A 12,676-nucleotide genomic window follows, 5' to 3' on the forward strand; every position below is an offset into this window, starting at 1 on the left:
CAGGATCCAGCGTCCCCAAGAATACCACACTTAGCTCTGCAACAACTCGTGTAACTGTCGCTGCCAATCATCCTTGCACCAGCTGCCTATTCGAGTTCTGATCATCCGTTCTCCTTCTCGTGCCTGACATTCTTCGACATCCCATCGGCGGATCCGACTTGCGCGGCTTTTTCGCCTGCCCCTCCCCGCGATTTCGATTCGATATTCCCCGGATCGACCTGCGGATACTGTTACACCCCCATCCATGACGGGCAATGCTTGATGAGAGCCACGCCGCACATACGCCTTCATCCACCCTTTCCCGTCATCCAACGTCTTCTCTGACGACTCCTCGCCATGAGTCATGTGATGCCGCCTGCGTATCAGCTTATCCACGAGTCATGAATAACGCTGCATCCACCTTGCATTTCCCCGGGACGGGGACAGACCTCCCGCGCCGCAGAATGCCGGCGCTACATCGACGACGCAAGACCTTGCACCCACATCTACACTTTCACATGCACGAGCGACAAATACAGATATGGCGTCCCAGGGGGATCAAAGGCTGCACAATGTGGGAGTCGCGGCTCTCGCTGCCATCGCGCAATACCCGCATGCCGTGAATGAGGAGAGCAGTTCTCTTTTAGTGTCGGAGGTGGTGCATGCGATGACAGGCAGGTCCATGCCACTGTACCATCACCACAACTCCCATGCAACCCTTGGCGACCAAGTGCTCTCACCTTCGAATCCTGAAAGTAATTTTTCGCCACTATCCTTTTCCCCAGCGTCCGACGGGAATAGCGTGCTGTCTGGATCGAATGCTCTCTCGCCACTCTCGCAGGACGATACCGATATCGACATGGAGGGGATTGTGCAAGACCTAATCGAGCGCACTGCGACATGGCCTAACATCGCGACAATTGTGAACGAGAGCGATATCGAGAAGGATATGGTGATGAATTACGATCCTGAATTCGAGGACCACACCTCGCCGTCGACTACCCCGGACGATGAATTTGAAGACTTCCTTCGCTTTTACCCCGACGAGGAGGAATATTACCGCGAGGAAAATGAGACGCGGTCTCTGGAGCCTGGTATGCATGAAGTGGACCTGGACGAGTTTTATCACACAATCAACTATGACACTCAAGATGTGGATATTCCTCAGGCGCCGGGCACTCCACCCATGGGTCCTTTTCCGGGAGTCGATGAGCTTGATGCCCATCCTCCCTCTATCATTCACACTACAACCCATGAACGAAACCTTACTATTGATGAATTCATCCAGCGGTGGGTTCTCCAAACCAATATTGTTCCGCATGGGTTCCACTCGGAGCACAGAATCCCCCCCCGCAGCTACGCCCGCTATCGAAATTGATGAGCTGGACTCCTCACCGTGATGTGTACCGGCCGCATACATATGAAGATGACATATATGATCTTCAACAAATTCCTTGGGCAGAAACTTTGAAAGTCAAACCCAGTGAGGCGCGCGCCCTTCGCGATGCATGGTACACATCATACCACAATATCCCCAAAAACTCTCACAGCCGCCGCCTTAACCATCTCCCCCAAGATGAATTGTTCTTCCAAGAAAAGTCAATGCACACCGCACACAAAGCAACGATCGAACACTTCCAACTGCGAAACTTGATGTCAGTCCCTGCCTACAATACCATCAACTTCGCCAGCCGCTCAAAAGTCTACTCGTGGGCCCCATCCTTCGATGAGAACCGAGTCCTCATCGACCTATCACGAGCATACCCAGAAAGTGGCTTCCTAGGCCCGGTCAAAATCTCTAGTATGAAGACCGCGCTCGGTCTCACCATTGCAGGTGGTTTCTGCGGCGAATACGCCCTTCAAGCTTCCGACGGCACAGGATCCGGCGCCAAGGGCCTAGTCACGCCCAACCCGAACGACGGCATCACAAACCATGTGGACATTGTTCCAAATCGGACCAGCAGTTCTCCAATCTGCGTCTTCTCCTCCAATGACCGCCACCTCCGAATCCTCGACTGCGAAACAAACACCTTCCTCTCCGACCAAGAACTCTCCCGCCCGATAAATTGCACCGCCACATCTCCGGACAGCCGTCTCCGCGTCGTCATTGGTGATTCCCCCGATGCTTGGGTCATTGAAGCCGACACCGGAAGACCTGTGCACCCTTTGCGCGGGCACGAAGATTTCGGTTTCGCTTGCGCCTGGTCCCCCGATATGCGCCACATAGCTACAAGTAACCAAGACAAAAAAGTCATCATCTGGGACGCGCGCACATGGCGAATTCTCGAAACAATCGACTCTGACGTCGCGGGGTATCGATCATTACATTTCTCCCCCGTAGGCGGTGGACCACGAACACTTCTCTGCGCTGAGCCAGCGGATCGAATATCCATCATCGACGCGCAGCTCTACCAGTCTCGACAAGTGCATGAATTCTTCGGCGAGATTGGCGGGGCGGATTTCTCGCCTGATGGAGGTACAGTGTGGGTTGCTAATACCGATCCGCATTTTGGCGGGTTTATGTCGTTTGAGCGGCGGGAGTGGGGGAGGGAATTTGGGGTATTGGATTTGGCGAATGAGTTTGTTGGTGAGGAGGGGCTTGATGAGGATGGGAGGTGTGTTTTGGGGAGGAGGGAGCGTGGGTTGAGGTTTTTGAGGAACTTTAGTGATGAGGAACATGATTTGTTTGTTCTTTAGGATGGGATGGGATGGGATGTGGTTTTCTCTGACCCATCTGCGTTTCCTCTGTCTGATTTGCCATCAGATTGAAGTTTGAGCCGGCAGTTCCCTTCGTTTCTTTCCTCTTTGTTTTCTTCTCGTCTGTCCTTGCGTTCTTCCTGTTCCCTTTTTTGCGGCATTTGATACCCTGGGTTCTGGTGTTGTTGGCTATATGTACTTTGCATAGAGTGTATCACATATATCGAAGAATGGATATGTCTTGACTAGTACTATTCTTGCTTAGGATCTGGAGTAGAATGCCTAATTCACTATGGTACTGATAGTAGCCCTGGAGTAGTAAACTGCCAGTGGGCATCGAAGATCGGGGGAAGTACTAGGCTGCACTATTTTAGCGTAGGTTTACTAGTAGCTTCGTGCTCGAGCTAATTATAGCTATAGGTAGCAAAAAGCTACAAGCTATACCTAGTACTAGTGCGTAGTGCTTTCTACATATCTACATTATCATATCAATAAATCATACGATATGCGAGGTTGATCTGTATTCATCCATTTGATAACATCCAGGTTGACATTCCGAGGACGCAGCAAGCTACACTACTCACAGTGCAAGCAGTATCGAGACTAGACTAATCACATCACATCACGTCGTAAGTAAGCTCGCCTAGACAAGATCCATCATTTACAAGAACTTGCTGGCCAAACTCATCAGACCACCAGCACCACCAGTTCCACCAATACCACCACTGCCACCCTTCATGTACATCTTCAACGCCATCTCAGCAGCAGAGTTAACCGCGGACTGCTTATCGCCAGACTATTGGACTATTAGCCAACCTCGTCCCTTCTCACATAGAACAGGGCCACTTCAATTCAACTCACCACATTCCCACTAGCATTCTTCTCATCCCAAAGCTTACTGGCTTGCGCCATAGCCAACCCCATCAACTTATTCTTATCCATACCCCCATCCGAACCACCCCCGGAACCACCACCACCAGTAAACATCTTAAGCGCCTGCATCGCCGCACCCGCACCCACAGTCCCCGAATCATGACTGCGCTCATCACCACCACCACCATACATAGCCTGGTGGGCATTCATGGCATGCGCCTCGTCAACTTCGTACTTGGATGTATCGGCATACTCGCCCTTACGCTCCTTGATGAAGGAGAGTGCGCTGTCGAAGAAGGATCGGTCTTCACTGCTGTGCTCCTGCGAGGCGTGGTGGGCTGCGCTGCTGAAGTCGTCGTGTTGGTTCTCGTTGGAATAGGAGGGGGGTCCGTTGTAGCGTGTGTCGCGGAAGTCGGCGTTTTGGTCATAGTAGTTGGCGCTGGCGCCGGAGTTGCCGCCGGAGTTGTAGTCGTTGTAGGACATTGTGGTGATAGGAGACGGGATATTGGATATCAGAGTTGTGGATGGATAGATGGAGGAAGGTAGGAAGAAGGTAGAAAGACAAACAAAAAAAGAGGGGTATTTATTTGGACTGGACTGGGCTGAGCTGAGCTGAGCTGGCCAGGTGGGCTGTAACTCCCCTCTTCTTTGGAACTTGGCGGGGCTGTGGAGTCAATGGGAGATCGAATGGATCGGTTTTACTTCGGTGGATCGGCCACGTTGGTGGCAAAATAGTAGTACATATTTTGGGTAAAATAGTGCTACACTAGCCTAATGGTAGTGGTTACTAGTACGATAGATAGTCTTGAGTTTTGATACCCCATTATAGAGTAACTTTTGAAGCTGATCGTTGTACCTGTGGAGGAATAGCGGATATATGAGCTCCTACTGGGGCTTACACGGCAGAGAAAAGAAAGAGATAATAAGATTGGTTTTGAGTATTTCAAAGATGAAAAAAAAAAACTGGTCGAACGAAACTTGAACGTTTGTCTGGCACGGGAGATATCGAATTGTGGTCACGAGATCTTTGCGAATGAGGTGCTACATGGCAAGCCTAAAATCTATAGACAATTTTAAGATGAAATCTTACAATGATTTCTCACCTTGACCTCATATGTTAGATAAGGTAATCCCATAAATCATCTTCCAGGGGTACTACCTTGAATATATAAAAAGCTTGAATCTAACACTTGTAGCGGTATATATTCAACAACAATTTTCTACGGTATGAACATCAAGTTGAACCACACCATGCCAGTGCCCATGCCATCCATCCATACAATGCCATGACCTCGCCAGCAAGCAGTAATGAAACCTATAATCAAGAACCGTGAAAAAGCAGATCAAAACCAAAAGAGCCATGCAGACATGCCGGGGTTCTCGTGAATACATAGCTGAAACGGGGGGGGGGGGAACTCAGTCCAAGAGAAAAAGGAAAACAAAAGAGGAAAGGGGAAAGAAGAAAAGAGAAGCTGGAGAAAGCAGAATAGAACAGAACAGAACAGAAGGTCCAACGCTAAGCGCAGAAAAACAATTCCATCACCTTGAACACGTAGACAATCACAATCACACATCACCAACAGCACCAGCAACAGAAGGAGCAACAGCAATATCAACAGCTGCCTTGCCTTGCCTACCACTCATCATCATCATCGTGCTTCCCCTGCATAGCACTCTGTCTCGCCCGAAGCGCCTCGGCAAGACCACCCGCCAAACTAGCATTGGATGTACTATTCGGCGTACCACGACCACTGGCACCAGACGAATCACCAGAATTCATGCTCACAGCACTGTCCCGTGGAGCTGGGGGTGGAGCTGGTTTGCGGCCGGCCACGGTGGGCCGCTTTGCGGGTGGTGCAGGTGGTGCGGGCTTCGTCTTTGCTGCTGCTGCTGCTGCGCCGACGCCGCCGTTGGGGACGGGGGAGGGAGTTGCGCGGGGCGCGGTGGGTGGTGGTGGGGGTGGAGTTGGTTTGGGGGGTGGTGCGGACTTTTGTTCTTCTAGGTATGCTTCTGGTGTCCAGCCTTGGGCTGAGGTTGTGGTGTTCATGCATAGCCACCAGCCTGTAATTATGTTAGAAATGGATACGGTAAATGGGAGGGGAGGGGAGTGGAACGGAGGGGAGGGGAAAGGAGGGGAGGGGGTATGCGTACCGTTTCCTTCCTTCGAGACGATTTGTACGATCTCGCCGGTGCGGATGGAGAGTTCGTTCGCGCGGTCGCTGTTGAAGTCGTATAGGACCTTGGCGGTTGGCTTTCTCGAGGCAGCAGGAGGTGCGGAGGGTGGAGGTGGAGGAGGAGCTTTCATGGAACCGCTTGAATCGGTGCGGATGTGAGAAGCAGCCGCGGCAGCAACGGCCGCTGGCTGAGGAACGACTCGAGACTGGGCGACTGGAGTTGGGGCCACTGGCACGGAAGTCGTTTGATGCGATACAGGTAAAGGCTGCGCGGGTGGGGGAGCTTTGCGAGCAGCACTGGAAAGCTTTCCTGCATTTCCACCGGGACCTCCTTGACGGAGAAGTCGGCCCTTGGTGATTGGTCGTGCAGCAACGGGCTTCGCTCGCGGCGTGGGCTTCGATACGGAGCTGGGAGGTTCACCGGCGCTGGTGTGGATCGTGCTACTCTTGTAGCTGTCGACGGCTCCAGCTTGGGGGTCCTTGACGGACTTGACATAGGCGAGCTTTCCTGGCTTCTTGTTGTATTCGATGCTCTCGCCAATCTTCAGGTTCAAGGAGCCGCGAAGAGCGGTGTTCAGGTGGGTAAAGAATTCGGTCTTGAAGACACAGGTGACAAGGGGATCGGGCTCCTGGGCACCGACAACCAGCGAGAACCAGTCATCCTTCAGGTTGGAGGTGCTGACGGCCTTGATAGCGCCAACTGGGATAGTTCGCTCGGATGCAATGACAAGTTGGTTGTTAACAATGCTCTGAGCCACAATGTACACATGGCGGCCAGTGAGAACCAGAATACGAGGCACAAGCTTGCTGGAACGGCCAAACTTGGAAACCAGTACTTCCGCACGACAGGAGAATAGGATGTCGTCGGAGCTGCTAATGTTCGCGCCATTGCGAATCATCTCACCGGGTCCACCCTTATTGCCCACACCAAGGTAGTCACCGAGGAAACGACGCGAGCCGAGCAAACTCATTCTCCGACGCTCCTTGCGGCCCTGCAAGACCTGGTGGCCTGAATCACGGACCTTGATCAACTCAAGGCCTCCGGTCGTGCGGCGCCAGAATCGTTGAATACGAATGGCACACTCGATGCGGTAGCGGAGGTAGTTGCGCCAAGAACGTTGGATGCGAATGGCCATGTTATGCCAGTAGCGATCGCGCATGGCTTCCAGTGCAAAGAGGGTCTCGGGTGTCTTGACAAACACCTTGCTGATACCCATTTGGTACTCCTCCGCGGGAATTCGGGTGTCCTTCAAGATTTGCTTCGCGCCGGACTCGACATCGCCTGACCAGGTATAGTCACCGGCATAGGAGGTCTTCGGTGAAAGGAGATAGAATCGCTCAACGAACTTGTCGAATGTTTGACGGTAGGCAAAACCGGCACGACGAATACGAACGTTCTCCTGCAGACCAAGATACTTGATCTGGTGCAGCACGTTTCCTTCATTATATTCCTTGGGTGCCTTGTTGTCGTTCGGCTTGATGGTACGGATATAAGAGGGCTGGGCCTTCATCAGTGTCGCGACGAGGTCATTGGCCGAGGCCTTGATCTTATCACTGGCGGTCGGCGGACGACGCTTGTCATCCTGGTTGACCTGGTTAGGGAAGAGGGTATGCACGAATTGGTTACCGCTAGATCCAGCCAAGTTCAGTAGATCCTTCAACAATTGATCCTTGTTCTTGTCCGTCATTCCCTCAACTGCGTAGCTGACATCACCAGCGTAGTGCTTGATGATGAATTGACCCTGGCGACCTTCGAAGTTGGGGTTTTGGCCAAGGAAGTTGAGACGACCAACAAAAGTGTTGTCCGCAGCACCGGAATCAGCGTGTGCAGTGGCGCAGGCGTCGTTCAAAGCAGCGAAAACACCCGGAGGACGCTTGTCTTCGATCAAGGAACAAACGACCTTGTTGTCGAAGTACTTGATCGGAGTCCACTTAATCTGCTCACGGGCATATTCATCCTGCTCTGCCTTCAAGGTCAACTGGATAAAAATTTGTTGTAACTTCTCGTTGACGTAGTTGATGCACAGTTGCTCGAAAGAGTTCTTCTCGAAAATCTCGAATCCGTAAATATCTAAAATACCGATCGAGTTGCTGATTGCTCCTCTAGCTGTCAAAGATTGGTTGATGCGCTCCACGATCCAGTCGAAGAGGTTGAAGTAGATGGCCTTGGCTAAAGCGTCACGCACGGCCGATGCCTGTGTCCGGTTCAGTGGCACCTCGTAAACGGAACCTCTGCGCCCTCCTCGGGCAGTCTCCATCAGACGAATTGTCAAAGCCTTGTTCACCTGGGCGGCGTCCACCTCTAGCAGGTAAGCGACAAAGTCGACAGTCGACTGATCTGAGATGGTCGCATTTCCGGAGTCGTCCTCGGCGAATTGAATGTTACCAATCCACAAAATTGCGGATAACATGCGGAAGACATTATCCTGCTCCGGCTCGGTCATACCGATCACCCGCATCGCATCCAGGGTATCCTTAAACTCGGCAACATCGTCGATTCCGGGCACATCGTAACACTTGGAACGGCTGGTATAGAGGTAGGACTGCGGCTGTTGCACACCGAAAGTATCCCGGTACTTCTGCGGCGCACCCTTGGTGAATTGGTAGAAGATGTGGAAATTACGCTCGTTTTGAATCTGCCCAACAACACGGGTCTTTTCCAGCAGGTAGTTGGTGATGTTGGCACCGACCGGCTCGCCGTTGGTGTTGAACTCGAGTTCCAGGTACTTTCCGAATCGGGAGGAGTTGTTGTTGCGCAGGGTTTTGGCGTTACCGAAGGATTCTAGCAGAGGGTTTGTGGCCAGCACCATGTCCTTGGTCTGCTGAATTGATGAATCGCTGCCACCCGAGACACTGGCAATATATTGCATAATGCGCTTGGCGGCTTCGGTCTTTCCGGCACCGGATTCACCGGAGATAATGACACACTGGTTGTCCTTGTAGGACTTCATGTTATAGTATGCCGATTCCGCGACTCCGAATACATGGGGAGGGACTTCGAGTCGGTTCTTGCCGCGGTAGGAGTCTAGTACTTTATCGGTGTAAATGCCGACTATAGGGAGAGATCATCGGTTAGTGAGGATGTAATAGGGGCGCCTTGCGCGCGCGAGAATGAGACAGCTCTGAAGGAGCGCATTCTATCAGAAGTCCGCTGGTGACTTACGGTCTTGAAAGGGATTGACGGAGACCAATACATGTCCAATGTAGGTCTACCAATGACATCGTTAGCATATACCCTGGGGAGTCTTGCAGCGCCGGGGGGGAGGGTGGGGAGTGTCGCGTGCGTGGAAGACGGGGTCCCTTACATAAATCTCGCCATGCTCGAATCGCAGTTTCAGGTTATCGTTGATCGCCTCGTTGGAGATCTTGCTGAGGAGAGTCAAGTCGGAGACACCAATCTCCTTCTTCTTGGAGGACTCAAAAGCGGCCTTCTTGACCTGTCCCTTGCCCGATTGACGGCCATCGCCGACGTCTGCGACAGCTTTGGAGCGACCAAAACGACTCTTCTTTTCCCCGCCTTGGGGACGGCGTGATTGACCCTAGATGGAGCGCGGGGTCAGCGGCAGTCGCAGGTTGGCGGGGATGGGGGAGAAGGGGAGGAAGGGGAGGAAGTGAATGGCAGATTATGGTAATGAGACTCACCATGTTGCCAAATGATCCAGGGAGTATTGCCCAGGATCAGATATAGCAGAAGTCTTGAGGAATTGAGAGAGAATACTGTAGGTGCCTCCGAGTCCAGTCCAAAGTCCAGAGTGTCGGGAAGGCGGACAACAAATCAAACCAACCAAACAGAAACCAAACCAAAATGGGGCAAATCACTGCGCCACTTTCCAACTCCACTTTGACTGCTGCCTTTCAGGGGCAAATACAGTTGGGCAGTGAGTACAGGGACTACCGGGACTACAGAGTAATAGATTGGGCATACAGAGTATGAGCACGAGTACGAGTAACTACTATACTAGTATACCATCTCTATAGTTGCCCAGGTACTCAGTACTCGTACTGTACTGTACTGACAACAGCCGCAATGTGGCGCGTGCGTACAAGAATAGCAGCACCGACGTCATTGGGCATGCACTGCGTAAGCCCGCTCAATCAAAGTTTTCTTTCTTTTTTCGTTTTTGCCTAATATCCTGTGACAAAGGCTATTCCCGGTTCGGACTGACAGTTAGGGTCATACATATAAGAAGTAAAAAAAATATGACGGTACCGAGCCCAGCTTTAGCAAGTCCCCTAGAGCGAGCACCCGTAGCACCCGTGAAGTCTGGACCCTGATCGCTCACTCCATACTACCAAGGTAATCTATAGAATATATAAAAGACCTTGAAAATTTACTAAATAATTATATTTCTATGACTTCCATTTAATATCTATCTCAGTTCTACATCTTGTCTTTTTAAAATTTAGCTTTGCATTTAGGTTGTACTACCTAGGTACTAGTAAATATCACGAATCTAATAATAATAGATTTTATATACTAGTAGTACTTATAGAAACACCTCAGGCTCAATTCCCTCCTGAACTAAATTCCAAAAGTTTGTATCAATCCCCTGTAACGACCACTCCATCATATCCGCAGCGACGTTCGGGAACATCGATGATTCAGTAGTAACTATGGGATCGTCGTTCAATGAGATCAGTGTAGAACTTGAAGTTGCCGTAGTCGGAACATCCTGGAAAGCAGATATCTGCTGAGTAGAGAAATAATCTGCCCCTTGCGGCTCATTTTCGTCATTTGTGACATTCAGTTCAGGAACCCATCCCTGTATGCTTGATGACACTGGTCGTTCAATATTTATCCTAGTTGCATCAAGGACCCACGGTTTAATCGTAATGACTCCGATATATGGCACATCAAGTTTGACAGGTGGAGTATTTTGCGAGATCTGATCTCCATGTCCTTCAAGTGCGCTCTTTTCAGGCCAAGTAACGATAGGCATCAATCGACTAATAACCTCTGACGCTTCGTGGCAGATTGCATCCTCATTTTCCCTTGCAAGGACTTGAAACCTAGCTTGAACACTCTCCAAAAGTCGGCTATCCTCTTGCCGCTGGGTCGTAGGCGTAAGACTTTCCTCGGTGTGGGGCGGTTCGTCCGCTAGATATGCCATCAGCAAGGTCATGGCTCCGATTAGAGCGCTATGGTCAACATGCCGACAGGCAGTCGCCGATGAATTGAGGTTGCGATATGGGATGAATAATCGCAAAATCGAGCGACTGGCCGTTGCGCAAATGTCCCGGCTATATTTAAAGCGAGGGTTATGAGATCTGAGACCAGATTCTCGCTGGAATAAGTGTGGTAAATGCAGAAAGACCTTCAGTGTGTAGTGATGAATTTGCAGCAAGGTCTTAGAGATGCTGCTGATCTTTTCGAAGGTTGAGCCGGCCATGTGTAGGCGAGTTGGCTCCCACCAATCAGTGCCCATCTCTTCAGCTGCCGCATCCAATTTGCAGTCTATGAGTTGTGTAGATGCGAATGCCTCGTTGCTACTCTTTATTGAATTTCTCTCAATAATGAACCCAGTAAGAACAGTGTAGTTTCTTTCGAGACTATCCATGGGCGTATAGTGCTCCGAGTCTGGGAGGTTTGCAAAGGGGTCTTCTTTGGTTCCCGGCGGCAGACCAAGGAGGAGTGACAGATAGCGATCAAAGAATGTCACGCGGTGCCAGAGCCACCGATGGGAGTTATTGGCCTCTGGCGACATCCTTTTATCGAATTTTTGGAGGCTTGTAATAGTCCCATTATCCAAACCTAGGATCTGGGAGATGTTCAGAGCTCGACGAACCGTCAGCCAGCTACGTCGCAGATTGCCAGCATTGAGCTGGAAGATAGCCAGCAGCAGAAGACACTCCAAACCCTGGAGTGAAACACATGTATCATCCGTAGAATGAACAACTTCCGATACTATGGAAACCACATTCTCGGCGGACTTTTTGAGAGACTCTCGAGTTTCAAGGGTCAAAGAATTGCAACCGGGCTGGAGGTGTTGAACGCAAATCATGAGTTGAAGGAGGCGTTTAGCGAGAACTATAGGATTGCTGTCTTCCTGGGGTCGTATAGCAAGGTCCGTTGGCTTCTGAAAATTCCCCTGCGAGATTTCATGCGGAGAGTGGAAAAAGGTTGAGACAAAGTTCGATCCGGGACTTGCTGATACCAGATCGCTCATGACCTGTTGGGATGGAAAAAGGCTGAATAATATTTTGCAAACATCTTTCTGTCTTCGGTCTTGAAAGCTAGTTGTCAGTTTGTTGATGTTCAATCTTTGATAGGAAGCCGAGGAGCCTCTAGAGTGCTGATCTAGCATGTCGCGGATACTGAAAATGGCTGCCGTGGGTGTTTCTTCCACAGTCCTGCCAACTAAAATGTCATTGATAGCTGGAGACTTATAAGACACTGGCAAACGGTTTGCAAACTCGGTTGTTGAGGTAAAATGCATTCCGCTCGTTTCCCTGGACAGTCGAATTTCCCCAATCAGGCTCTCCATAGCCGCCTCTAGTCTTTGCAGTCGATCCATCACCTCGCCATCCTGCTGGTGTTTCTGAGGCAAGCGAGAAGCTGAGGGATTGATGGATTCCTGGCTATAGCAAGAGGTTCCCCTAGCGGTGCAGGTAACACAAACAATGTCATCTGGCTTCGCAAATCGACAACGTACTTTGCGGCGCCGGCCTGGGAAATGATAAGCGACCGAGTCAAAAAATCGAATACATAACGAACATACATTCTCTGCAACTATGAGTTCCTTTTCGTACTTTGTTTTTGCGCCCAGTCGGGCTCATCGCAGATCTCTGGGACATGATGACGATCCGGGGTCCGGGAAGTCGGGGAATCAGTGACAGTGACCCTTGGCAAGTCGGACATATATATGCCACCGCTTCGATATGGAAAACGTATTCAATAATGCAGAGAGTAATATAGATCTCAGCACAGCCGCTCCAGGGCTCGAATAAAGACA

General features: G+C 50.8%; 4 protein-coding genes across 4 annotated transcripts; 1 reads left to right on the plus strand and 3 right to left on the minus strand.

The window, feature by feature from the left end:
* Positions 1-520: 520 nt before the first annotated feature.
* N7481_000295 (WD40 repeat domain-containing protein) lies at positions 521-2,676 on the plus strand (the record flags this gene model as incomplete). Its single annotated transcript, XM_057259514.1, has 2 exons — positions 521-1,273; positions 1,336-2,676. 2 exons carry the CDS (start codon positions 521-523, stop codon positions 2,674-2,676), a joined length of 2,094 nt encoding a protein of 697 aa, XP_057127346.1.
* A 661-nt stretch (positions 2,677-3,337) lies between these two features.
* On the minus strand, positions 3,338-4,032 carry N7481_000296 (uncharacterized protein; the record flags this gene model as incomplete). Its single annotated transcript, XM_057259515.1, has 2 exons — positions 3,338-3,472; positions 3,538-4,032. 2 exons carry the CDS (start codon positions 4,030-4,032, stop codon positions 3,338-3,340), a joined length of 630 nt encoding a protein of 209 aa, XP_057127347.1.
* A 1,150-nt stretch (positions 4,033-5,182) lies between these two features.
* On the minus strand, positions 5,183-9,368 carry N7481_000297 (class I myosin myoA; the record flags this gene model as incomplete). The annotated part of the gene is made up of 4 exons (XM_057259516.1): positions 5,183-5,610; positions 5,701-8,775; positions 8,959-9,262; positions 9,366-9,368. 4 exons carry the CDS (start codon positions 9,366-9,368, stop codon positions 5,183-5,185), a joined length of 3,810 nt encoding a protein of 1,269 aa, XP_057127348.1.
* Positions 9,369-10,210: 842 nt separating this feature from the next.
* Positions 10,211-12,518, minus strand: N7481_000298 (uncharacterized protein; the record flags this gene model as incomplete). Its single annotated transcript, XM_057259517.1, has 2 exons — positions 10,211-12,390; positions 12,443-12,518. The coding sequence occupies 2 exons, from the start codon at positions 12,516-12,518 to the stop codon at positions 10,211-10,213; spliced, it is 2,256 nt and encodes a 751-aa protein (XP_057127349.1).
* Positions 12,519-12,676: the final 158 nt, after the last annotated feature.

The sequence above is a fragment of the Penicillium waksmanii genome (assembly GCF_028829765.1).
Source record: "Penicillium waksmanii strain IBT 27052 chromosome Unknown utg000001l:1.0-4852451.0:1.0-4856178.0, whole genome shotgun sequence".
NCBI classification, from domain to species: domain Eukaryota; kingdom Fungi; phylum Ascomycota; class Eurotiomycetes; order Eurotiales; family Aspergillaceae; genus Penicillium; species Penicillium waksmanii.